General features: G+C 48.4%; 2 protein-coding genes across 6 annotated transcripts in view; one reads left to right on the top strand and one right to left on the bottom strand.

The window, feature by feature from the left end:
* Positions 1-770: 770 nt before the first annotated feature.
* abhd3 (abhydrolase domain containing 3, phospholipase) lies at positions 771-27,489 on the bottom strand. 3 transcript variants are annotated; one of them, XM_076971912.1, is made up of 9 exons: positions 21,529-21,814; positions 20,360-20,523; positions 15,516-15,698; positions 12,002-12,047; positions 7,587-7,699; positions 5,264-5,437; positions 3,851-3,899; positions 3,599-3,764; positions 771-3,203 (listed from the first exon to the last, which is right to left on the bottom strand). In XM_076971912.1, the coding sequence occupies exons 1-9, from the start codon at positions 21,688-21,690 to the stop codon at positions 3,022-3,024; spliced, it is 1,239 nt and encodes a 412-aa protein (XP_076828027.1). In that variant the 5' UTR covers positions 21,691-21,814; the 3' UTR covers positions 771-3,021. The 3 variants fall into 3 exon arrangements, 2 of the variants coding, with proteins under 2 accessions (XP_076828027.1, XP_076828028.1); XM_076971913.1 differs by lacking the exon at positions 771-3,203 and adding an exon at positions 3,225-3,363; XR_013120780.1 differs by lacking the exons at positions 771-3,203; positions 3,599-3,764; positions 3,851-3,899; ... (2 more) ...; positions 12,002-12,047; positions 21,529-21,814 and adding an exon at positions 26,070-27,489 and having other exon boundaries at positions 15,559-15,698.
* Positions 24,400-27,564, top strand: part of LOC143474448 (uncharacterized) — an 83,468-nt gene continuing 80,303 nt past the window's right edge. The window contains exons 1-2 of one of the 3 annotated variants that reach the window (XM_076971903.1): positions 26,097-26,221; positions 26,298-26,397. The gene's annotated coding sequence lies outside the window, so the exon portion shown is untranslated. Of the gene's footprint in view, positions 24,997-26,096; positions 26,222-26,297; positions 26,398-27,376; positions 27,517-27,564 lie in introns of those variants that run through there. The other 2 variants (XM_076971905.1, XM_076971902.1) reach the window with 2 other exon arrangements.

Here is a 27,564-nt window from a genome sequence, read left to right as displayed (position 1 = left end):
GTTCAAAGGAATGTGGCCATGGCTGCATTGATATAACAAGGGCTTTTATTCTAGAAGGCAGGGGGCTCTTATTCTAGAATGGCTGATTTAATGTTGTGGATCCCTTATGCAGCACTCTGATTAAGAGTACTGGGGATTCTGTAAGCTTTGTGTCTCGTGTCTAGGCTGACACACCCCTGCTTCACCGGTCCTTAGTGCTGGGTCTAGAGCTGCCATGATTACTGTCTGTCTTCAGTACAGCCTTTACCAGCCATTGGTACAGTGGGCTTACATCAGCCACCCCTACTCTCTGTCATTGGTACAGTGGGCTTACATCAGCCACCCCTACTCTCTGTCATTGGTACAGTCGGCTTACATCAGCCACCCCTACTCTCTGTCATTGGTACAGTCCATGAGGAAAGGGCATATACAGCCATGCTGGCACCACCTCTGTTTCTATGGTATCCATGTAGCCCTGTTTCAAACAATCTTTCTATTTTTCTAACTTTCTCTTTTCTCTCTCTCTTTATCCGAGTTTGAGGGACTAGTGTATTTTTTGCTGAACTAGGGTGGTTCTCTCCTGATCTCCTCCTTTTTACTTTTCGTTGTGACTGTCCTGTTAAGTTCTGTGTGTGATGTACCGTGCCTTGACCTATTCACCTAATACTGTGTTTCAACATCGGCACATGTAACTTCATCTATATTTTCTGTCATTTCTTCTGTTTATCCTTAAATGTTCCAGGATAACTCACTGGCTGTCCTAACTGTCTTCAGCACAAAAATAAGGCAAATACAGATTTAATCCCATAATTTACTTAAGACAGTAAATGCACTTATAATCCACACAAGTGCATAAATCATGATCTACATGGACACTCTTTATTAAAACCTTATTGCTGCATATTACGTAAGACAATCCATTTATGAATCTATAAAAGCAGTAACAATACTTCATGGGAAACGTATGCTGTGCTACGAGTTACGTCGCGCAATGTTGTGGATGGTTTTGCTGTTAGTAGTTTTGTTAGTAAGCTTTCTCGAGATAACACGTGCGACAACAACTAGAAGAACTAGAAGCAGAAGAGCTGTAGATTCTGGGGCTTCATCAAGAGTTTGATCCTAACAGACGGACACAATAATACGACACAGAGCTTTGTCACAAAGTACAGAAAGAAAACCGCTTTCGTTAAACCAGTCGCCTTGTTTTCACACCTTTATAAAGCGTTCTCAAATACTCAATGGCATCTCGCATTGTGCAAAATCCTTTTATGAAGTGCTATTATATCATCTTGGTGGCGTCACGTTGGTCATAGAAAAGCACTGCTCTCGCTTAACCAAGTGATGACATGAGGGACTTCTGTGCCCATATGGAGCTTCTGCTCACGAGGCATCACCTCGAGTCACGAGGCTCAGAACTGCTGAAACCAGCTACAAGGGGGACGACCCAAATATAGTGCAAAATCACATTCCATTAAAATATGTGTTTTATATGACCTAGCGTCTTTAGGGAAGCCAGCAGCAGCTGGAGTTTAACAGGGAGACTGCATGCAGCGCGGTTATGATCTGGTAGCTACAATCCTTTCAGTTTGTACGTATTTTTTAAGGTCGAGATCATATTATGTAATTCAGGAAGTGCTGACAAAATATAACAGAACACAAAGACAGAATACAAACGACATGACTTTGTGGCGTGACATTGAAAACTTGCATCCCTGAGGGCTACAAAATACAAACATAAAAAGGACAGGAAAGAGAAAAGAGGAGACGGAGAGGAGAGAGAAGGAGATGAGGAGACAGAAGGAGACGAGAGGAGACTAGAGACACAAATGAAACAGAGAAGGTTACAGGATACAGTAAGGTGTGAATTGGGATACAGCCTTTCCTGAAACCATATAGTGACTCTCAGTTCACTAGTGATCTCACTGTGGTGACACTTGAGAGAGTAGCACCTCTGTCATGCATACGATAAATAAATAAACCTTCATTAGGAAGTTGTGCAGGACACATCCATGTCACAGGCCTGCTGCGTGTCTGCACGCGTCTGCCTTGGCCCTCCGGACCACCAGCGCCCTCGTCAGGACACCCTGTTCACTACACAGCCTTTTGTTGGGTTGTAGGTTAGTGTTTGAATCATGTTGCACTTCGAGCTCTTTTCACGCTGTGCTGTATTTTATACTCCTCCGGTCTGGATGTCCTGCGGACGAGGGGAGCTGGGTGCAGCAGTGAAGATGGAGCACCACGTTCCTCCTCCACCCTCCTGTGCCTTCTTCGAGTCTTCAGTCACGTCCTCCACCCAGTGCTCCACCCAGCCTGTGTGTGGGCTGGTGACCTGCCAGGGCTAGGCACCGCACTACGTGGCTTTCAGATAGATTTGTAACTTGACATTTGAACACGGCCTAAGCTCTAACTATGAATCGCTGTTGTAACGGCATTCAGGTGATTGCAGTGCCCAACTAACACAGGCTCCACCCACTTTCCAGCCCAACACTCTTCTGAGCTCTGACTTAATTTCTCTGACTTCAAGGTCAATATTTTAAACGTGAAGCAATCGCTGCTCATCACAAAATGTCCAGCCTGCTCGTGTTTGCCTCTGAGAGGGAAGCTGGTCTAGCTGCTACCTGACAGGCTGGTTACATCTCCAGAGACAACATGGAGCCATATTTCATCTCAAAATCTCCCCAGAACTTCAAAGAACATACGGAATAATCCAAATACGTAATGGTTCCTCTAACCTCAGATCACGAATGACACAAACACACACACACACACACGTACACACACAGTCATAACTGTAAACTAATACATAAATGTTTGTAGAAATGGAGGAGTTAACGGGTGTGGATGGGTAGACAGCGGCCAATCATGATCACTCAATGCAGCTGATGGAGAAAAGGTGTGGAACAAACACACAGGTATAAACAGATGCATGCTGTGGCATTCTGAGATCTTGTTTGGGAAATGTGGGGTTGGTTGCAGGGTTGGTCTTGTGTGTTTGTTTGTTTTTTGCTCCTGGCTGTAGGGGGCACTGTGGAGGGTGTGGGTTCACTGTAGGTCCGTCAGCCTGCTGCCCTGCTCGATGACGGCTCTGGCGAACTGGCGGAACACTCGGTCCATGTAGGTGCTCTGGCGAGGCCACAGACCCTCCAGAAACCCAATATGGCCACCGTGGCAAGTGATGAGAAGAGCCAGGTTGGGGTTCTGCTTCACTGCCTCCACAGGTATGGCTGTGACACACACGTGAACACACACGTGACCATACACGTGAACATACACACAGGCTGATTCACTGCCTCCACAGGTATGGCTGTGACACACACGTGAACACACACGTGAGTACACACGTGAACATACACACAGGCTGATTCACTGCCTCCACAGGTATGGCTGTGACACACACGTGAACACACACGTGACCATACACGTGAGTACACACGTGAACATATGCACAGGCACACACACAGGCTGATTCATGATGAGGAGTAAAATAGATAATTTTTTTTTACATTTATGGCTTTGCAAGTTTCTTTTATGACAGAGACACCGAGACACGTCCTGCACAGATAAGTGTCCAGGTTTAGCACTGAGACACCTGGCCATATGCTGGACACTTGTCCCTCACCGTGATTGGGTGAGAAGACGTCATCGGCCGCATTGAGGCACAGCATGGGCACCTGCACGGACGTCAGCTTGTGGATGGGGCTGGCGTCCCGGTAATAGTCGTCATTGGTTGGGTAGCCGAACATGATTGACGTGAAACGTTCATCGAACTGTCGAATGGTCTTAGCCTACAGACAGGAGGGAGGTCGGTGTGAACAGGCCTGGTCATGTGACTCTATCACTAGCCATGCAAACAAGTCATCATCTTCCTTACCTTCATCACATGGTCAATGTCATAATTTTGCTCAAGAATAGGCCGATGTCTGAGGGGAAAATCACAGATTTTAAACTGTAAGTCTGAAGATTTGCATGTGAAGCAGAAATTGAGCAACTTTAGCAAAATAACTGTACACACACACTCAAGAGGCTACAATATGTTCTGATGGTTGTAGTGAAGGTCAACACAGACATGCTTATAATGTTAATGAGATTTGCTCTGCCTCTTCTGGGTTACTTCCGATGGCGTCAGCACTGGTTTAAAAAGTCCTGACGTCTTAACATTTTATGTTTTCGCACTACCAGAATGAAAACTTCCCCTCTAACTCGGTGAAAGCAAATTCCAGTATGTCCTTGTTTGAAGACTCAGTGTCTGTCCGCAGTGATAAAAACAACACACCTCTGTTTTCAATGTAAAAAGTACAGAGAGACGCCATTATGGTCCATCATATCCAAAAGCAGCTTAAAGTCTGATTCAGATTTAAACAATCAGATAACAGTTCAGGTTCGCTTGTGCTGAAACATTGTCTCCTGCTACGCTAACAATGTGCTCAGGACCATGAGGTTTAAACACAGTAACCCATCCTGCTGTGCTCCAACACCAACACAGGCATCTGGGCACAACCATGAGTCACAGACGCGACTACACGTTACACTGGGTTACGCAATGTTACACCAGATTAGACTACATCATGCTAGGTTGCACTTGGTTATGGTAGATTACGCTTGGTCATGGTTAGTTATACTTGCGTCATCTACCATATGGTAAGTTATGGTAGATGACACTATGTTACACTACATTATGCTGGGTCACACTACATTATGCTGGGTCACACTACATTATGCTGGGTCACACTACATTATGCTAGGTCACTCTTGGTTATAATAAGTTACACTAGGTTACGCTATGTTAAAATTAGATCACACTAGGTTATGCTATGTTAAAACTAGCGTAAGGTTACACTTGGTTATGACAGGTTACACTATGTTACACTAGATCACACTAGGTTACGGTTTGTTATGGCAGGTTATGCTATGTTATACTAGCTCATGACTGGATATGCTAGATTAGGGTGACCAAACGTCTGTATTTCCTGGGACATGTCTGTATTTCATGTCCTGTCCTGGGCGTCCCGAGTTTTTTTGTTTTTTTTTTAAGTGAGGAAATGTCCTGGTTTTTAAATTACCTTCATTGGACTATCATTTGTTATTGGAGTTTTGTTGTTGACTTTTACTGAAAAACATTTTTAATAAACCAACTGTAAATATCATGTTATTGTAGGATTACGTGGGCCTATGTTAAGTGAGTGCACGCCACAGTACAAGTGGCTAGGCTAGGCTAGGTTATGCTAGGTCACAAGTGGCTAGGCTAGGTTATGCTTGGTTATGGCACCCACTAAACACCTCTCACCGATGGACGGAGGCCTGCAGGCAGCTAGTGAGGTAGGAGTTGAAGAGAAGGCGGTCGAGGGGTTTCTCCAGAGAGGCTGTGCACTCAAACACGTCCCAGCCGGCCGAGAACACCACCACACCTCTGAGACAGGTCTCACGGCCCTTACGCCCCAGGTAGTTCGCCAGCATCATACTACAGGGAGACGCAGGCAGGGACAAACAAGTACAATTAGAATAATATTAATAATATTATACCATAATAATGGTACTATTAATAATCGCAATGCCTTTAATAGCCAGGATGTAGCATGGTATGCTTTAAATGGAATTTGTAGGAAGAAAAAGACAAAATATTTATATTTATCTGAATAAGAATTACAAGCTAGTTAGCTAATGTAAACATAATAAATAAAATTGTAAAAATAAATGATACTAAAGGCAGGAGGATCCCCGCTGTGAGGAGACACAGGGTAATGCGTTCAGTGTGGCCTGTGGGAGGACTTTCAGAGCTGTGGGAATGAGAGGGAGCTGTGGAGCGGGACAGAGAGAAACAGGACAGTGTGGAGCAGGACAGAGAGGGGACAGTGTGGAGCAGGACAGAGAGAAACAGGACAGTGTGGAGCAGGACAGAGAGAAACAGGACAGTGTGGAGCAGGACAGAGGGGGGACAGTGTGGAACGGGACAGAGGGGCACAGTGTGGAGCAGGACGGAGGGAAACAGGACAATATGAAGCGGGACAGAGGATGGAGGGAAACAGGACAGTGTGGATCGGGATAGAGGGAAACAGGACAGTGTGGATCGGGACAGAGAGGGGACAGTGTGGAGCGGGACAGAGAGGGGACAGTGTGGAGCGGGACAGTGTGGAGCAGGACAGAGAGGGGACAGTGTGGAGCGGGACAGAGAGGGGACAGTGTGGAGCGGGACAGAGAGGGGAGAGTGTGGAGCGGGACAGAGAGGGGACAGTGTGGAGCGGGACAGAGAGGGGACAGTGTGGAGCGGGACAGAGAGGGGACAGTGTGGAGCGGGACAGAGAGGGGAGAGTGTGGAGCGGGACAGAGAGGGGACAGTGTGGAGCGGGACAGAGAGGGGACAGTGTGGAGCGGGACAGAGAGGGGACAGTGTGGAGCGGGACAGAGAGGGGACAGTGTGGAGCGGGACAGAGAGGGGAGAGTGTGGAGCGGGACAGAGAGGGGAGAGTGTGGAGCGGGACAGAGAGGGGACAGTGTGGAGCGGGACAGAGAGGGGACAGTGTGGAGCGGGACAGAGAGGGGACAGTGTGGAGCGGGACAGAGAGGGGACAGTGTGGAGCGGGACAGAGAGGGGAGAGTGTGGAGCGGGACAGAGAGGGGACAGTGTGGAGCGGGACAGAGAGGGGAGAGTGTGGAGCGGGACAGAGAGGGGACAGTGTGGAGCGGGACAGAGAGGGGAGAGTGTGGAGCGGGACAGAGAGGGGAGAGTGTGGAGCGGGACAGAGAGGGGACAGTGTGGAGCGGGACAGAGAGGGGAGAGTGTGGAGCGGGACAGAGAGGGGAGAGTGTGGAGCGGGACAGAGAGGGGACAGTGTGGAGCGGGACAGAGAGGGGACAGTGTGGAGCGGGACAGAGAGGGGACAGTGTGGAGCGGGACAGAGAGGGGACAGTGTGGAGCGGGACAGAGAGGGGACAGTGTGGAGCAGGACAGAGAGGGGACAGTGTGGAGCGGGACAGAGAGGGGACAGTGTGGAGCGGGACAGAGAGGGGAGAGTGTGGAGCGGGACAGAGAGGGGACAGAGAGGGGACAGTGTGGAGCGGGACAGAGAGGGGACAGTGTGGAGCGGGACAGAGAGGGGACAGTGTGGAGCGGGACAGAGAGGGGAGAGTGTGGAGCGGGACAGAGAGGGGAGAGTGTGGAGCGGGACAGAGAGGGGACAGTGTGGAGCGGGACAGAGAGGGGACAGTGTGGAGCGGGACAGAGAGGGGAGAGTGTGGAGCGGGACAGAGAGGGGACAGTGTGGAGCGGGACAGAGAGGGGACAGTGTGGAGCGGGACAGAGAGGGGACAGTGTGGAGCGGGACAGAGGGAAACAGGACAGTGTGGAGCAGGACAGTGTGGAGCGGGACAGAGAGGGGACAGGACAGTGTGGAGTCTGCAGATGCTGGTCTGCTGAGCTCTGCAAGACGACAGTGTTAACACAGCCCTGCCCTGTGTTCCTGGGTGGAACCATACTGCACAGTTTAAATAGATGACAAGTGAATATATGAACAAAAGTATGTCAAGGTGAGTGTGTGTGTGTGTGTGTGTGTGTGTGTGTGTGTGTGTGTGTGTGTGTGTGTGTGTGTGTGTGTGTGAGAAACAAATCTTACCCCCCCATGGAGACCCCAGCAGCCATGATGGGGGCAGCAGGGTTGGTGCTGTGAACATGCGTCACCACTGTCTCTAGGTCCTCAGTGTTCGCTGCACAGTATGTCCTTGGAGTCTGGGGTACACACACACACACACAGACACACACACACACATTGACATATGAGGTATTAATTTTGTGTGCTAAAACTAAATCATAAACTGTCATTTTAAAAGCACTTTTCTCAGCATTCAGTTCTGCTTGTGACATCATCGAGAGCAAAGCTGGTCCAGGACAGTTTTTTTTACATTTGAGTCAAATTTTTTCCCCAACTTTCCCTTTATCTAACTTTCCCTTTAACTGGCATGTCTCAGAGGGTTATGGTTAGGGGTTGGGGGTAAGCTAAGGGGTTAGCGTTTAGAGGTAGGGATAGGAGTTAGGGTTTAGGGTGAGGTTTTGGGGTTTGGTTTTAGGGGTCAGGGTGAGGGGTTAGGGTTTAGGGGTGAGGGGTTTGGGTTTAGGGGTCAGGGTGAGGGGTTAGGGTGAGGGGTGAGGGTTTAGGGTTAGTGTTTAGGGGTCAGGGTGAGGGGTCAGGGTTTAGGGGTCAGGGTTTAGGGGTCAGGGTGAGGGGTCAGGGTTTAGGGTTAGGATGTGCAGGTACATGAACACCTGCATCCTCTGAGACACATGAAGACAAGAGCTGATGTTCTCCTGCAGCAGTGTGAGCGAACAGACGTCCCTGATTGGCTAGTGTAGCTGTGATTGATAGGAGCTCACGCCTGCGCTCACGTGTGACACCTTCACTGTTATGGATGACCAGAGCAGGAATATCCACTGGAAGGTGATACATCAGACATCGTGTTGTAGTATTATACTCCCCTACGCAACGCACTAATCTGATCAGACATTGTGTTGTAGTATTATACTTCCCTACACTTACACTGATCTGATCAGACATTGTGTTGTAGTATTATACTTCCCTACACTTACACTGATCTGATCAGACATTGTGTTGTAGTATTATACTTCCCTACGCACTAATCTGATCAGACATCGTGTTGTAGTATTATACTTCCCTACACTTACACTAATCTGATCATACATCGTGTTGTAGTATTATACTTCCCTACACTTACACTGATCTGATCAGACATTGTGTTGTAGTATTATACTACACTCGCTCTGATCTGATAAGCTCAACACACAAACTGCTCGCTAACTGCTGGGTTGCTCAAGTAGTTTTAAATGAGAAAAATGTTAACTGCAGTACAGATACACACATTTTATTATGTTTTACATTATGTTTAAATTATTTCCTGAATAAACATGCAGTCTTGTTAAAGCAGAGGCCACACTTACACTTTTGGGACAGTACTATGTCTGTAAACATGTAAAGTAGCTGTTTCTCAGCACAGCATCAGACACTATGGTCCTCATTATGGCCCTCACAGAGACTTATCTCGATACCCCTCAGACTCATGCTCAATACAAGACGGAGACATGCAAAAACACACGCAGCCATGCACTCAAACATACAGTAAGACACACACACATATACACACAAACACACACAAACACACACGCAGCCATGCACTCAAACATACAGTAAGACACACACGCATATACACACAAACACACACAAACACACACGCAGCCATGCACTCAAACATACAGTAAGACACACACGCATATACACACAAACACACACGCAGCCATGCACTCAAACATACAGTAAGACACACACGCATATACACACAAACACACTCAAACACACACAAACACACACAAACACACACGCAGCCATGCACTCAAACATACAGTAAGACACACACGCATATACACGCTCAAACACACAGACGCCCTCCAACAACCAGCCACATATTCAACCCAAAGCGCTTCACCTTCTCCCACTGCTCATATGGAAATCACTCGTCCACATGAACAGAAAAGTGCATTGTGTCAGGGGTCATAGTGCATTGTGTCAGGGGTCATAGAGTGCTGAGTGCAGCAGGGCGTCCAGGACCAGGACATGACCCCAGAGCAGAGCAGGACTGGGACACGGAAGGACACAGTGGGACACAGGACACAGTGGGTATGTTAGGAAGGAGCAGTAAGGAATGATTCAGACATAAATGACTGCACTGCTAATGCTAAGTACAATTAATACCCCACTAACGGATCCCCAGTGACTATAATACAATTACTATTCAGGGTAGCAGTTTTTCCTTTAACAACGGTTTGACATGCAGTATTGCAGAACTGCTGGATCTGTTTGGAGAGCAGTGTGATGTATATGTACAGGAAGAAGAACCATTTAAAGGCTGAACTGGGGCCAGCTGAACTATCCTGGCCAGGTCCTCAAAAGGTTAAAAGATGCTTATTGCAACTGTGGCAACTCACAAACAAACACACTGGTCAAATTCTCTCCCTCTCTCTCTCACACACAATGTGGCCAGTCTCTTTCTCTCTCTGTCTGTCTCTCTGTCCATCTGTCACACACACACACACACACACACACACACACACACACACACACACACACACACACACACACACACACACACACACACACTCTGCCAGCAATTGCTGGCGTCGTGTCTCTCTCCCTCTTTCTTTCTCTCTCTCTCCCACACACACACAATGTGGCCAGTCTCTTTCTCTCTCTGTCTGTCTCTATATCCATCTGTCACACACATACACACTATAGTCAGTATGTCTCTCTCTCTCACACACACAATGTGGCCAGTCTCTCTCTATGCATGTCTCTCTATCTGACACACACACACTATAGTCAGTATGTCTCTCTCTCTTTCTCTCTCTCACACACACAATGTGTTCAGTCTCTCTCTCTCTTTCTCTCTCTCTCTCTCTCTCGCATGCACATACTGTTGTCATTCACACATACATTCACACACACATCGTTAGGAACAATGTCATTGTGGGGACCTGGCAAGGCAAGGCATGACTCTTTGGGGCCATTGCAGTTATGGTACAGCAATCAGCACAATACAGCACCCTGGAGCCTGGACCACCTGACCTGACCCTGGACAAACCTGACCTGATCCTGGACCACCTGACCTGATCCTGGACCACCTGACCTGACCCTGGACCACCTGACCTGTCCCTGGACCACCTGACCTGACCCTGGACAAACCTGACCTGATCCTGGACCACCTGACCTGATCCTGGACCACCTGACCTGATCCTGGACCACCTGACCTGACCCTGGACAAACCTGACCTGATCTTGGACCACCTGACCTGATCCTGGACCACCTGACCTGACCCTGGACCACCTGACCTGACCCTGGACGAACCTGACCTGATCCTGGACCACCTGACCTGACCCTGGATGAACCTGACCTGATCCTGGACCACCTGACCTGATCCTGGATGAACCTGACCTGATCCTGGACCACCTGACCTGATCCTGGACGAACCTGACCTGACCCTGGACAACCCGAGCTGACCCTGGAGTTGGACGCCCTGACCTGGAGCTGGGCCCTAATATAAAGTGTGCGCTGTAATCATTAAGTCAGTACTATAGCCTGCAATACACACATCACAGTGTCCAGCCATCTGCAAATTAGCACAAAGAAATCAAAATACATCTGGTGCTGTTAATGCCAACGTTTCTAAGCTGATGGTAAAAATATCTAAATGATGCCAGCAATTGCTGGCAGAGTGTGTGTGTGTGTGTGTGTGTGTGTGTGTGTGTGTGTCTGTTTACAGAGATGTAAGCTGTGTTATGTAGGGCAAATACACCCTGGTCACAGTGCTGAGGGAAATTAAGAGTGACACTCTGATCAGAGGGCCGAGGGTAACTGACATGTCTGATACATCATGTCTGATATATGAAGTCTGCAATAGATATGTCTGATAAATGACATCTGACAACAGGCACGTCTAATACATGATGTTTGACAACAGGCATGTCTGATAGGTGATGTCAGGAGGTGCTATACGGACACACCTGGTTGCTCTCACTTCTGAGGTGAAACCTTCTTGAAAGGATTATCACATTTACTGTGAAATATTTGTAAAGAACCCTGAGACAATCCGAACAGCGACTGAAACAAACACAGAGCCAAACTGATTGGAGATGATAGTCACATCCATCCCACCCACACCAGACCACTGCATCTCCGTGACCACAACAAATGAACCTTGGAGCCACTTAAGACGAGAGCTGTTAGGGGTTTGAGCAGGGTTGGATTAAACTGCACATGACTGCTCCTGTGTGTCACATGACTGCTCCTGTGTGTCACATGACTGCTCCTGTGTGTCACATGACTGCTCCTGTGTGTCACATGACTGCTCCTGTGTGCTTTAAGCTACATTTCATACGTGACCTTGTTACTTCCTGTGGCCACAAGATTTTCTTCTGATTTTCTTTTTGTAACTAAGCAACGGTGTAATGATGGGAGTGACCTCTCACCAGTAGCGTCTCCCCAGACACGCCTCTGTTGTTGAAGACCACACATCTGAAAAAGAGCGTGTCAACAGTTCAGATGTTCGGTTCCACCACAAATGAAAACTAATTTTCATTAATTTCCCAGAACACGTGATGCTAAATCCAACCCGGGTGGAGAGCGTTTAGATGTATGTACCCGTGATTAACGGGTGGAGAGCGTTTAGATGTATGTACCCGTGATTAACGGGTGGAGAGCGTTTAGATGTATGTACCCGTGATTAACGGGTGGAGAGCGTTTAGATGTATGTACCCGTGATTAACGGGTGGAGAGCGTTTAGATGTATGTACCCGTGATTAACGGGTGGAGAGCGTTTAGATGTATGTACCCGTGATTAACGGGTGGAGAGCGTTTAGATGTATGTACCCGTGATTAACGGGTGGAGAGCGTTTAGATGTATGTACCCGTGATTAACGGGTGGAGAGCGTTTAGATGTATGTACCCGTGATTAACGGGTGGAGAGCGTTTAGATGTATGTACCCGTGATTAACGGGTGGAGAGCGTTTAGATGTATGTACCCGTGATTGACGGGTGGAGAGCGTTTAGATGTATGTACCCGTGATTAACGGGTGGAGAGCGTTTAGATGTATGTACCCGTGATTAACGGGTGGAGAGCGTTTAGATGTATGTACCCGTGATTGACGGGTGGAGAGCGTTTAGATGTATGTACCCGTGATTAACGGGTGGAGAGCGTTTAGATGTATGTACCCGTGATTAACGGGTGGAGAGCGTTTAGATGTATGTACCCGTGATTAACGGGTGGAGAGCGTTTAGATGTATGTACCCGTGATTAACGGGTGGAGAGCGTTTAGATGTATGTACCCGTGATTAACGGGTGGAGAGCGTTTAGATGTATGTACCCGTGATTAACGGGTGGAGAGCGTTTAGATGTATGTACCCGTGATTAACGGGTGGAGAGCGTTTAGATGTATGTACCCGTGATTAACGGGTGGAGAGCGTTTAGATGTATGTACCCGTGATTGACGGGTGGAGAGCGTTTAGATGTATGTACCCGTGATTAACGGGTGGAGAGCGTTTAGATGTATGTACCCGTGATTGACGGGTGGAGAGCGTTTAGATGTATGTACCCGTGATTGACGGGTGGAGAGCGTTTAGATGTATGTACCCGTGATTAACGGGTGGAGAGCGTTTAGATGTATGTACCCGTGATTGACGGGTGGAGAGCGTTTAGATGTATGTACCCGTGATTAACGGGTGGAGAGCGTTTAGATGTATGTACCCGTGATTGACGGGTGGAGAGCGTTTAGATGTATGTACCCGTGATTAACGGGTGGAGAGCGTTTAGATGTATGTACCCGTGATTGACGGGTGGAGAGCGTTTAGATGTATGTACCCGTGATTGACGGGTGGAGAGCGTTTAGATGTATGTACCCGTGATTGACGGGTGGAGAGCGTTTAGATGTATGTACCCGTGATTAACGGGTGGAGAGCGTTTAGATGTATGTACCCGTGATTAACGGGTGGAGAGCGTTTAGATATACTTTTGACTCATCAAAGAAGGGCAGCTAAGGCAGGATGCCAATCACACTTAAAATCTACACCCAAAAATGGAAACTTCTCAGCTAAATAAGCGAGGAAGAATTGTGAGTGGTTTCTTTGAGATTGTAATGCACAGACCAGGTGGTCTTGTCTTCACTAGCTCTTACATACTGGTCCGGTCCTGTATTTAGCTGCAGAATGAAGCTGGATTCAGCTGAGCGGAGCTTTAATCCACTATGTACAGCACACAGACTCGAGATGCTGAGTATGGGACACTTACCCATAGTTCTCTCTGTCTGCTGTGTTCATCAGTGTGTCTGAAACAGCTCTCTATCAGCACAGCTAGGCTTTTAGTGCAGGGCTCAACTATTCTGGGATCCCTCTCCCTCTTTCTCTCTCTCCCCTCTATCTCTCCCTCTTTCTCTCTCTCTATCTCTCTTTCTCCCCTCTCTGTCTCTCCCTTATCTCTCCCTCTTTCTCACTCTCCCCTCTCTATCTCTCCCTTTCTCTTTCTCCCCTCTCTATCTCTCCCTCTTTCTCTCTCCCCTCTCTATCACTCCCTCTTTCTCTCTTCCTTCCTCGCTGTCCCTCAGTTCAGTTCAGTTCTTAAATTTTAAATTTTAATGAAAGTAAATTTTAATGACTGGCCCCAAGAGAACTCGCTCCACCTCACAATTTAATCGTAGTCCATTGGAGCCTTCTGTAAAACAGACTGTAAAACATTTGGTGTGTTAATGGACAGTGATTTTAAATTGGACAAGCAGATAAATTCTGTTGTCAAATCTAGTTTGTTTCAGCTGAGGCTTTTATCCAAGGTTAAATCCTTCGTGTATTTTAAAGATTTTGAGAGAGTTGTTCATGCCTTTGTTTCTTCACAACACGACTACTGTCCTGTGATGACGCGGCTCTTCCTGTGATGACGCGGCACTTCCTGTGATGACGCGGCACTTCCTGTGATGACGCGGCTCTTCCTGTGATGACGTGGCTCTTCCTGTGATGACGCGGCACTTCCTGTGATGACGCGGCTCTTTCTGTGATGACGCGGCTCTTCCTGTGATGACGCGGCTCTTCCAGTGAGAACGCGGCACTTCCTGAGAGAATGCGGCTCTTCCTGTGATGACGCGGCTCTTCCTGTGATGACGTGGCTCTTCCTGTGAGAACGCGGCTCTTCCTGTGATGACGTGGCTTTTCCTGTGATGACGCGGCTCTTCCTGTGATGACACGGCTCTTCCTGTGATGACGCGGCTCTTCCTGTGATGACGCGGCACTTCCTGTGATGACACTGCACTTCCTGTCATGACACGGCACTTCCTGTGATGACACGGCACTTCCTGTGATGACACGGCTCTTCCTGTGAGAACGCGGCACTTCCTGTGAGAACGCGGCACTTCCTGTGATGACGCGACTCTTCCTGTGATGACGCAGCTCTTCCTGTGATGACGCAGCTCTTCCTGTGATGACGCGGCTCTTCCTGTGATGACACGGCACTTCCTGTGATGACACGGCACTTCCTGTGATGACACTGCTCTTCCTGTGAGAATGCGGCTCTTCCTGTGATGACGCGGCACTTCCTGTGATGACACTGCTCTTCCTGTGAGAACGAAGCTCTTCCTGTGATGACGCAACTCTTCCTGTGATGACGCGACTCTTCCTGTGATGACACTGCTCTTCCTGTGATGACGCGGCACTTCCTGTGATGACGTGGCTCTTCCTGTGATGACGCGGCTCTTCCTGTGATGGTCCCTAAACTCTGGAGTGACCTTCACTTTACAAGTCAGGTTCACCTCTACATAATCAGTTTTTAAATTTGTGCTTTTTAAATGAATATAAAGTCAAGTAATTATAAAACGTTCAGTTCAGTACAGCTCAGCTCAGCTCAATTCAATTCAACTCAGCTCAGCTCAGTTCAGTTCAGTGGGGTTGAGTGTGGTGAGTTGAGTGTGCTGGGTTGAGTGTTCTGGCCGTGTGGTTCTGACCCACCTGTAGCCGAGTTCTCGGCTCTGCTGGACCATGTGCAGGATGTAGGACTCACGGCTGGTTCCAGTCAGTCCTGGCAGCAGCAGCACAGTGGGCCGTGTGGGCCGGTCCGGGTGGGAGGGGCTATCGTCATTATCAAACCAGTCCAATGAGATCTGGCCTCCATCTGGGGCTTTGATGAGCTCACTGCCAGACACACACACACACACACACACACTTACATATACCATGAGACCACAAGAAGGATATATCAAGAACAGCTGTTTCTATTATGGTATGTGTTTTGTCAAGGCCATGAGGTCACAACAGACCCTCATAGTCTCTCACTACACATTCTGTTTCATTCATGAAACATGTTTATTTAGAGCTGTCTTCACCAGCCCGTGTCCTGAAGATCAGACTTAATCCAGACCCAAATAGAACACAACCGTACAGAAACAGAAGAAATTCATTAGTTTTAATTTTATTAAGACAAATTAGAATTAAAACTAAAATCCATAATTAATGCCTTCATCTCCATCCTTAACTACAGTAACACAATAATGTGTGTGTACAAGTGCATTTGCACTGTGTACTTCAAGCGAATGAAACCAGTCTGGAGGTGTATGAACTTTATGAATTCATTAGTACTTCACTTAATTGTGTAACTAAGCAAAGCGCCCACAAGAAGAAACTTGAAATGATAAACATAAACAAGAATATAAACAGGAAAAATATAAACAAGGCCAACTGACAGCAGTTCAAGGCAATCGTTCTCCGTCAGTGCCTCACATGAAGCCGTGACCTGATGTCTGAAAGTGTGTGAGCGGTGCTGAGGGGAGAGAGACAGAGATAGATAGATAGATAGATAGATAGATAGATAGATAGATAGATAGATAGATAGATAGATAGATAGATAGATAGATAGATAGTGTGTGTGAGAGAGATAGAGGGAGAGAGAGAGGAACAGATAAAGAGATAGAGAGACTGCAGTCTGACCTCACCTCAAAACGATCTGCACAGAGCACTGACATCACTCTTTAAACCAGTCAGCACTCCCTCTCTCCCCTCCCTCTCTTCCTCCCCCCTCCATCCCTCTCTTCTTCATTGTTTCTCTCAGCAGAGATGCTCCACAGCGTTATGCTTTTTAACAGTACTGTGAAACAAACTCAGAACAGAAGCACCAATTACCCTGTGTGCAAGCAGTGAACCAATCCCACGCAGAGCTGCACACTGGGACAAACTGAATATTCATCACTTCTGTGTTGCATTTGCATATAGAAATCTCTCTGTCTCTCTCTCTCTCCCTGTCTCTCTCTCTCACTGTTTGTCTCTCTATGGTTGTCTCTCTGTCTAGCTCTCCTTCTGCCTCTCTGCCTGTTTCTCTCACTGCCTGTCTCTCCCTGTCTCTCTCTCTCTCTCTCTGCCTGTCTCTCTCTCTCTCTCTCTCCCTCTGCCTGTCTCTCTCCCTGTCTCTCCCTCTGCCTGTCTCTCTCTCTGTCTCTCCCTCTGCCTGTTTCTCTCTCTCTCTGTCTCTCTCTCTGACAGGTCCATGCACCTTGCTGGTCCTTCCTCTCCCTAACCCATATGCATTAGGGAGCCACACTGGGAGTATCAGTGCTGTGCTGCAGGATTTATATTCATCTGGCAACGTGAGGCGGCAGGCAGGGTCACAGATCTGGCGTAGTGCGTTACACGACACTGTCTCACTCAGCTGTCCAGGAGTGATGCGGAGTGTAATTTCAGAGCCTGTTACCTGCGCTCCTGAAGTCTCCCTGTCCTCACTTCACACACACTCCTGAAGGGGAGGAGCTTAACAGAGCTGCCAACACCACGATCAGAGTCCCTGCTGACTGCACAACTGGCCTCGAAGACAAGGGTGTGTGCCTTAGCAGGGGGTGTGGCCACCGGAGTGGTGGGTGTGGCCATGTGACTGGTGGCCATGGTGGTGTTAACAGGAGGTATGGCTGGCACAGCATGGGGACATTACCAGCTTAGCAAGCCAGGAGCATGTTCAGGTCCTGCGTGGGTCTACTGGTCCTCACCTACTGCTGCAGCGGTCATTACAAATGCTATTCACTGTATATTAATATGTATACACATTATATTAATTTATGCAAATAAATATAGTAATATATTAATTTATGCGTGCACATTACTTGGGTGAGAAAACACCCCGGTGGGCTCCATGGCAGCCAGGTTAACCTCCCCTGCAGGATCCATTTCAAAGCAGCTGTCTTGTTTTCACACTTGCGTGTGGATCACTGCCAACCTCACCAGATCAAGCAGGACTGGGTCCTCTGTGGATGACATCACAAGTGAGGGGCGTGTCACCACAGCTCTCCGACCAATGAGAGCACAGTGAGGGGCGTATAGTCATAGCTCTCTGTCCAATGAGAGCCCGGTGCCACTGTGCCTGTCAGATCCATATAGGCAGGATGCTGACCATACTCAAGTGTGCCGTGATCTTTCTGGTTCTCTTGATGCTTGACATTATGCAGAACAGATGCAGGTGTGTGTGTGTGTGTTGGAGCAGTGTAGCTCCTCCACCCTGACTCATGCTTTGTGTGTGTGTGTGTGTGTGTGTGTGTGTTGGAGCGGTGTAGCTCCTCCACCCTGACTCATGCTTTGTGTGTGTGTGTGTGTGTGTGTGTGTGTGTTTGTGTGTGTGTGTGTTGGAGCGGTGTAGCTCCTCCACCCTGACTCATGCTTTGTGTGTGTGTGTGTGTGTGTGTGTGTGTGTGTGTGTGTGTGTGTGTGTGTGTGTGTGTGTGTTGGAGCGGTGTAGCTCCTCCACCCTGACTCATGTTGTGTGTGTGTGTGTGTGTGTGTGTTGGAGCAGTGTAGCTCCTCCACCCTGACTCATGCTTTGTGTGTGTGTGTGTGTGTGTGTTTGTGTGTGTGTGTGTTGGAGCGGTGTAGCTCCTCCACCCTGACTCATGCTTTGTGTGTGTGTGTGTGTGTGTGTGTGTGTGTGTGTGTGTGTGTGTGTGTGTGTGTGTGTTGGAGCGGTGTAGCTCCTCCACCCTGACTCATGTTGTGTGTGTGTGTGTGTGTGTGTGTGTGTGTGTGTGTGTGTGTGTTGGATCAGTGTAGCTCCTCCACCCTGACTCATGCTGTGTGTGTGTGTGTGTGTGTGTGTGTGTGTGTGTGTGTGTGTGTGTGTGTGTGTGTGTGTGTGTGTGTGTTGGAGTGGTGTAGCTCCTCCACCCTGACTCATGTTGTGTGTGTGTGTGTGTGTGTGTGTGTGTGTGTGTGTGTGTGTGTGTGTGTGTGTGTTGGATCAGTGTAGCTCCTCCACCCTGACTTGTGGGGGCAGGCTGTAGCTGGCTTCTCTCACTTTCATGGCTCTCTCTTCAGCTGTTGGCATATGCCGTAGTGACATCACGTATCGCATTACACCCACATGCGTCAAACAGGTGATATATTACAGCAAAAACTCGACTCAAACCTGATTAATTATTGAATGCCAGACAAAGCTAATCAACAGAATCTGAGTACCCGGAGTGAGATCACCCGCTAGAGCCACCTGATGGCTCCTGCACAACAAAACTCAGCGTTAACTTCAGTGTTAACTTCAGCGTTAGCGTCAGTGTTAACTTCAGTATTAACGTCAGCGTTAACATCAGCATTAACATCAGCATTAACTTCAGGGTTAACTTCAGGGTGACGTCGGCATGTGACGTCGGCGTGTGACGTCAGCGTGTGATGTTAGCGTGTGACATCAGCGTGTGATGTTAGCGTGTGACGTCAGCGTGTGACGTCAGCGTGTGACGCAGCCACCCCCAGCAGTCCTCCGTGTGGTCTTGTGTTCCCGTTGCACAATTATGGTGCTCGTGTTGTACGTTTTGGTTTTGTGCCCCACACAGGTGCCGTGTGTCAACTCTCGTATTGACTGTGTGCTGATTTGTGGTAACATGGTGCATTTATAAGCCCCTGGTGGCCATGACTGCCATGCTGACTTTCTTTGGTTCCTGTTTGTGGTCGTTTGTGTGTCATGGACAACGTGGCATGGGAGTATGTTGTTAGGAGGAAACATTGCTAGCACCTTTAGCAGAGCCTCCGTGATCTCCGTTATCCTGCTGATCGAACTAGAAAAAGTGTGTAGTGCATCTTCTCTCAAAATAGAACTATTTAATTATTATTATTTATGTTATTATTGTTTTGTGTATGTAAAATAATCACCTGGAACTCAAGGGCACATTTAGCATAACCTGTTTTTTCAGAAAGACAGGTATTGATCAGGTGCAAGTAGTGTGCTGTACATGCTGTTTTCTCTCTTGGAAAACAGATGCTAAACTGATACATAAAATGCTAACGTGGGTTTGACGTTAGAGTAAGTACAATGATCACCTAGCCAATTATAAAGCGCATCAGCCAATCAAATTGTAGTCCAGAGGAGTTCTCTGCTCATCAGCAAATGTCACAACAGTATGCAAATGAATGCAGAGTGCTCATTCAGGAGGAAAAGTGACTCCTTACGTAAAGCTTGTGTCTCAGTCTGACTAGCCGATCTAAAGTGTCAAACTGGAGAAATCCCAAGAGCAAAGTAACTGCAAGTATCTTTCCACCAACACAGTGAACCTGTTCTAAACACTGCGCTGATTGGTTTAGCCAAATTCTGTTATTACATTAGAAAAACTGTACAATTGGACACAGTTTAGAAATCCTAAGATATCCATGGGAATGCGGTTCTAAAGAGAGAACTCAGCTGTGAATATGAGATAATCCCTCTAAAATTAGAACTGAGGTGTCTGTGGGACTGACGTTCTAATCTCAGAACTCTGATGAGTGACCTACGATTTTTACCAGGACATTAAAAACGCTGGATGTAAAAAGCACACAGATGAACCCTGAAGAACTCTTACTTCCTGTAGCACACCCAGGGTTTGGAGGTCACGAAGGGTCTGAGCAGGGTCTGCACACGGCCGTCCCAGCACCAGAACGGAGGGTAGTAGGTCTCGGTCACCACGGGGCAGTGGTCCTTCAGGAACTCACAGAACTTCTGACCACCTGCTATGAGCTGTGGCTTCTGCAAGAGAGCACAAGAGAGACTTCCAGAGCGGCTGCCACACACACCATGGATCACAGACAAGGAATCAAAGGAGAAACACAGCAGCCGGGACCTGTGCGTGGCAGGTGACAGGCTGAACAAGACTCCAGCCGTGATTGTACTGGGAAAACGAGACGTCTGCTCATATGGCTGCAAAAGTACAGCGTGTCCTGCCTCACTGTCGTGGAAACGGGCTATATACAGCAATACATAGCCAGGGCCAGGGCAGTTGTACATATATTTTTGATGGCTTTTTTAACCTTTCAGGTTCAGTAGAAATGTAGCTGTGCTTGCTTGACTAATACAGCTTGAAGAAGAGCTCGGTCTTCGTGCGGTGTCCTAAGAGCGCCCTTGAGTTATGGATGACAGTCCTTGAACCCGCAACCCGCTTCCCTCCCACAGCCGCCCGAGTCACGACAGGACCGCGGCACGACAACGGAAACGTCAAAGTTTTATTTACAAAATCCGTGAAAAATAAATAAACCACGAAGCAACGAACAAAAAATAAATCCGCTTGCGATTACGACGAATACATTTTCTACTAACATGTAACGCATTGCATCATATCGTAGTGACTGACACCAAAGATCGACTAATCCATCCGCGATCATGAATGTTAATATATCAGTGTGGCGTTTGCAGGTTAATCCGGACATCCTCACCACAGGACGGGGGAGTTACTGCACACTCATGCAGCGGGATCGTGCATGTGAACCGCACTAACGATCCCCGTGTTCACGTGTTCAGGCGCAGTGTGCACTAATGGTCCCCGTGTTCGTGCATCTCTGTTTAATTACAGTAAAACACGCCGGTGCGCCGCGCGCGCTCCCGCCGCATCTCTGCCCGACACGCGCGGACACGCGCAGCATCAGTCAGGCGCTCCAGGCGCAGCTGCACAGCGCGTTTGCTTTTTCTAACATAAACCAGCACAATCTTCTCTTTGCTTTTAAACAACATGAAGGAAACACAACTCGAGCTCCGTACCTTGGCTACGGACACCAGGTAATAGCAGGCATAGGCAGCGCTGAAGCCCAGCACCAGCGACAGCCCCACACCGGACCCGAGCAGCCCCACCTTCACCTGGTTCTCCACATACACCGACAGGTCCCTCGTCAAAACGTGCAGATTAAGGTCCAGCGAGATCATCGCCGAGTCCCTTTTCCAGGCGCTGTTCGGGTAACGGTCGGGGCGCGGCGCCGGTACGGGTTCACACCGAGATCCTAGCTCGCAGTAAGCGTGTGAAGGACGAGCCCGTGGGGCGGTGTGAATATATACACCACCGCGGCCGACAGGGGGCGCTGCGAGCAGCACACGTGTGGTGCGGCACTAGGGCAAAGGCGAACACCGTGAACTCGTGGCAAGGTCAAGATCACACACGGCGCGCAGATATTATATATTATATATTATATAACTACAAAATAATATTACATAATTATAAGTAATAATATAAATAATAAAAATAAATATAATATTTACTTTGTTAGAATCATTAACAACAATTCAAAATCTAACTGTATAATATTATATTACATTATATTAAAATATACAACAATATTTAATATCGGTATTAAAGAGTAGTTTTAAGACTACACATAATGCCTTGTGTCGAAGAAACCTCATTAGTTCTTGGACATCGCTGTGAGGCTCCGCGACGCCCCCTAGCGGACACACGGAGCGGTGTCCGTCATGGAGCCGACTGCCCTTGGGAAGTCTAAACTAGGGCGGTTTAAGCCGGGGGTAAATGCGCGTAAAGATATTACTTTTCATTCAGCGGTTCCTTAAAATAAATCACAAAAAGTATGAAGTAAAAAATAAATATTTATTTTTATGGTCAAAGAATCAATAAAAATCTGTTGCCTTAAAAAAATCAGTTCTCTAGACACTTTACAGTAGTAGATATTCTCAGTTGTACTTTCCTGAAGATTCTGTATCTAATATAATACAGATTTCCAGACAAACTGTCCACTTCACATCTATAATTCTGTCAGATTTGTTTTTATTTCTGTTTCACTAGACTTACAAGCCAAAAACGTCAATGTGTAGATGTTTGTGTGAGTGGATCAAATGCATCGTGTACACGGACAAGACGGATGTCACAAACAAACGCGGCTATGTGGTTAACGCGGCTAACGCTGGCGACGTCACTGTCAGTTCCGTGCGTTTTAGGCCTCATTAAGTGTTCTGTCGTTTTTAATATGTAGTTTGTGAAATGTAGTTTGTGATATGTCATTTGTGTAATAGTGGGTAGGTTGTGAGGGGAGTCTGTGAGAAAATATGCAGTCTAAGTCAAGTAAAATCAAACTGATTTATGTAGTAGGCCTACTTTTAACAACAAATGTCACAAAGCAGCACAAAGTCCAAGCCTGAGTGAACAGAACAAAGGCAGTGGTGATGAAGAAACAAGAGGAAGAAGCCTGGAGAGGAACCTGGTGAGGAACCGAGCTTTAGAGAAGCCCGGTCTGCTCTGCTCAACACCAGATAGCACAACAATAACTGTAGTAATGAAGTAAACCCTGGAGGTCTGTGGTGTGCAGCTGTGCTGTGGTGTCATGAGCTCCATGTTCTAGCTGCTTGGTTCACGAGGGGTCTGTGGTCTCACATGCTCCCTCTGAGATGGAGGATGCACATGATGATGTTTAAGAGCCCTAGGCCAGTGGTCCTGGCCCCATACCTGCTGGGAGCTGAACCCACAGCTGTGACTGCCCAGGAGAAGGTCCAGTGAATCCACCCCTGCCCTGGTGCCCAGAGTACAAGCTGGATGGGGTGATGTCAGTGCAGTGGATGAATCCCACACAAGAGAAACACAGAAATCACCCTCTTAATGAGGGGGGGGACTTCAGCTCTTCTCTGCCAGATGACCAATCAGAGACAACACAGAGACAATAATCCTCACCTCCACAGATGTCCAATCATGAGACAACAATCCCTGCCTGCACAGATGCCCAATCACGTTCAGGTGATCGCAGTGAGGCTCAGCTTGAACCTCAGGACAGCAAGTTGAGTTCAGAGTGAGCAGAAAAGTGGAGGAGAAGGAATAGAACACACACACACACACACACACACACACACACACACACACACACACACCTGAGCCAGGCAATCAGCATACAGAACAACACAGATGAGAGAACAGGAGGCGGAGCAGAAAGGGGAGGGGCTACAGCTAGACACGTGCAGGCACACACTGTGCAGACTGGTGAAGCATGAAACAAAGAATACATACATCACCACTAGTGAAGATGGGCTGCTCTAAACGGACGTGACTTTAGAGTCAGAATGTCTGCACACTGTGTACACTGAAATGTTTCATGTGTATTTAGTATACTGTGTTCGTATACTCATTGACACTGTAGCTAATATGTTTTTGTGTATTGTTTGTGCCATCAAAATCCATTAATAATACTTTGGTCTCTGGTCACTGATCACAGATTGTGTTAGTTGTGTGTTCATGGGAGGCAGATCAGTGATAACCCAGCAGAGACACTAACACATGGAATCAGGATGTTTCAAACAGAGGTCCGTCTTCTGCTGAGAGGTTCTGAGTTAGTAGTAGGGGGAACCAGTAGGAACCAGTTTACATATCCAGACAGAGATCTTTAAATCACAACAGTGAGTCCACAGGGATCTGAAGTTCTGACAGTGTAGATCGCTTTCTTTGAGTTTCCAAACTTCATAATTACCATAAACTGCAAATTTCAAAGTACCAAAGTTCATTGCTGTTGTGTAATCTCAGTCCAAGTGGAGTCGTCTCAGTCTAAGTGGAGTCGTCTCAGTCCAATTAAAGTAGTCTCAGTCCCACTGGAGTCGTCCAGTCCAAGTGAAGTAGTGTAACGTACTGATCAGGCAGACAAGGATCCAAGTGCGGATAATAGCCGCTTTTATTGAAACAGCAATTACGGAGTGATCAAACAGGCGAGTAACTCTGTTCAGGGGGTGTAGTGCAGGAGTGATATGATCGTAGTCAGGACAGTCCAGGGTCACACCGATGAGACAGAAGCCAGGAGGTACAAAGGGACTAGGCAGGGGACGAGGTCTAGGAGGAGAGCAGAGGTCGGTACACGGGAGAGCAGTAACACTGAGAAAACGCTTGGTATGTGGCATGGCAACAATACTTCGCAACCCGGAAGAGAGGAGGAAGCTTAAATAGTAGCAAAGGGGAGGGGCGATGAGCGACAGGTGAACCGCATCACACGGGTATCATGTGCTGTTCCTGACAGTACCCCCCCTCTGACGAGCGGCTCCAGCCGCAACAGATCGGTTAGACGGGGGCCGGCCACGACGCCTGGGAGCAGGGAAGTTAGGATGAGCAGCGTGGAATTCAGCGATGAGAGGAGGGTCTAGCACATCCCGCGCGGGGACCCACGCCCGTTCCTCGGGACCATAGCCCTCCCACTCAATGAGATACTGAAGCCCACCCCGACGTCGACGGGACTCCAGGATGTCCTGAATGAGGTAGGCAGGGCGACCGTCGAGCTCCAGCGGCTCTGGTGGCTTGGCGAGCGGCGTGGCAGCAGACATGGGGCTGTAAAACACAGGCTTAAGCAGTGAAACATGAAAGACAGGATGTATGCGATACTGAGGAGGGAGCTGCAATTTATAGGACACTGCATTGACTCGACTCAGGACCTTGAAGGGCCCGATGTACTTCGAGCTGAGCTTCTTACAATTCTGTCGCAGGTTCAGGTTACGGGTGGACAACCACACTCTCTGACCTGGGTGGTAGACCAGAGTGGGCAGGCGGCGACGGTCAGCATGGAGCCTCCGAGTATGCAAGGCACGGCGTAGGTGTACGTGGGCCCGCTCCCATGTTCGCGCGCTGTTCTTGAACCAGTCGTCCAACGCCGGGACGTCTGATGGCGTATTGTCCCACGGAAAGAAAGCAGGTTGATAGCCATATACACATTGGAATGGGGTCATCTTGGTGGAAGAATGCATAAGTGAATTACGGGCATATTCAGCCCAGGGTAAGTACTTGCTCCAGCTGGATTGAGAGACACAGTATCGCCTTAGGAATCCCCCTATTTCCTGATTCACTCTTTCCACTTCTCCGTTAGACTGAGGGTGATACCCGGAGGTAAGGCTCACTACGACCCCGAGTAATTTGCAGAACTGTCTCCACAACTGTGAGGTGAATTGGACTCCGCGATCTGAGACAATATCTTCTGGTAACCCGAAGACGCGGAAAACGAACGTAAAAACGGCTTGGGCTGTTTCCATGGCAGTGGGCAGCCCTGGAAAGGGAATCAAGCGACACATTTTTGAGAATCTGTCAACTACGACTAAAACGACTGTATTCCCCTCGGACTTGGGCAGGTCAGTGATAAAGTCCATCGCTATGTGTGACCAGGGACGGCGTGGAATCGAGAGCGGTAACAGTTTCCCTACAGGGAGTGTTCGAGGAGTGCGACTCTTAGCGCATACGCTACACGCCAATATATAGTCCCGCACGTCGTCTTTCAGGGACGCCCACCAATACCGCCGTGACAGGAGATGTGTAGTGCGTGTGATTCCGGGGTGACCAGTACCTGCGGTATCGTGTGCAAGCTGTAGGAAGCGCCCTCTCAGCGACACAGGAACATACTGCTTTCCTTCTGGGCAGTCGTCAGGGCTGGGATCACTGTGTAGAGCGTTTTCCAATTCGCCTTGCAGGTTCCAACGAACAGCAGCCAGGAAACAGGTGCGAGGCAGTACATACTCCGGTATTTTGTCCGTGGGATCCTTTTCATGTATACGTGACAGGGCATCTGCTTTAGTGTTCTTTGAACCAGGCCGGTAGGAAACGGAGAATCGAAACCGGGAGAAGAACAATGCCCATCTGGCTTGTCGGGGATTCAGTCGTTTGGCTTCCTTCAGGTATTCCAGATTTTTATGGTCTGTGTAGATGACAAACGGATGTTCAGCCCCCTCTAACCAGTGTCTCCACTGCTCTAAAGCGAGTTTTATCGCTAGAAGTTCTCGGTTACCAACGTCGTAGTTTTGTTCGGCCGGTTGTAGTTTCTTGGAGTAGAAGGCACAAGGGACCAACTTAGGGGGGTTTCCTTGGCGTTGGGAGAGAATAGCTCCCACACCCACCGCCGAGGCATCGACCTCCACCACAAAAGGGACTTGGGGATCAGGGAGATGCAGAATAGGCGCCGAGGTGAACGCCCCCTTAAGCAACGAAAACGCCCGATCAGCCTCGGGTGTCCAGTCCAGCCGCAGATGCCGCCCACCCCGAAGGAGGTTGGTGAGCGGAGTGGCCAGCGAACCAAAACCCCTGATGAAGCGGCGATAGAAGTTGGCAAACCCGATGAAACGCTGTAGTTCCTTTCTCGTCTGAGGCACAGGCCATTGCGTGACAGCCGACACCTTGTCCAGGTTCATGGAGATCTGCCCAGGGGATAAAGTGCAACCGAGGAAGGTCACGGAAGTCCGATGAAACTCGCATTTCTCCGCTTTGGCGTAGAGGCGATGCTGCCGTAGACGGGCTAGCACTGCAGTGACATGTCGGACATGGTCCGCGACGGAGGTGGAATATATTAGGATGTCGTCTATGTAAACTATGACAAACTTCCCTATCAAGTCACGGAATATGTCATCCATGAAAGCCTGGAAGACAGACGGGCTATTGGCAAGCCCATACGGCATGACAAGATACTCGTAGTGGCCTCGGGCAGTCACAAACGCAGTTTTCCATTCGTCCCCCTCACGAATGCGAATCAGGTTATATGCACTCCGCAAGTCCAACTTGGTGAACACACGCGCCTCCCTGAGGCGTTCTTGCGATGCAGAGATGAACGGAAGGGGGTACACGAACTTGGAGGTGACAGCGTTTAAGGAGCGATAGTCTATACAGGGACGCAGCCCTCCATCCTTCTTCTCTACAAAGAAGAACCCTGCAGCTACGGGTGATGTAGAGGGACGGATAAACCCCTTCTGAAGGGCCTCGTCTATATACTTTTCCATTGCCGAATCTTCAGGACGGGACAAAGCGTATGGTTTCGTTTTGCGCGGGAGTGGGGAGCCGGGCAGCAGATCAAT

The sequence above is a fragment of the Brachyhypopomus gauderio genome, chromosome 14, assembly GCF_052324685.1.
Source record: "Brachyhypopomus gauderio isolate BG-103 chromosome 14, BGAUD_0.2, whole genome shotgun sequence".
Taxonomy (NCBI): Eukaryota; Metazoa; Chordata; class Actinopteri; order Gymnotiformes; family Hypopomidae; genus Brachyhypopomus; species Brachyhypopomus gauderio.
This window is presented reverse-complemented; position numbering and strand designations above follow the sequence as displayed.

Excerpts from the sequence above, each read along its gene's own strand:
- abhd3 (XM_076971912.1), bottom strand. The coding sequence starts at position 21,690 with ATGATCTCGCTGGACCTTAATCTGCACGTTTTGACGAGGGACCTGTCG. Across the intron at positions 3,765-3,850 it reads ACATTGACCATGTGATGAAG|GCTAAGACCATTCGACAGTT; the intron begins GTAAGGAAGATG and ends TCCTGTCTGTAG. Across the intron at positions 3,204-3,598 it reads CGTCTTCTCACCCAATCACG|CCATACCTGTGGAGGCAGTG; the intron begins GTGAGGGACAAG and ends TGTGTGTCACAG.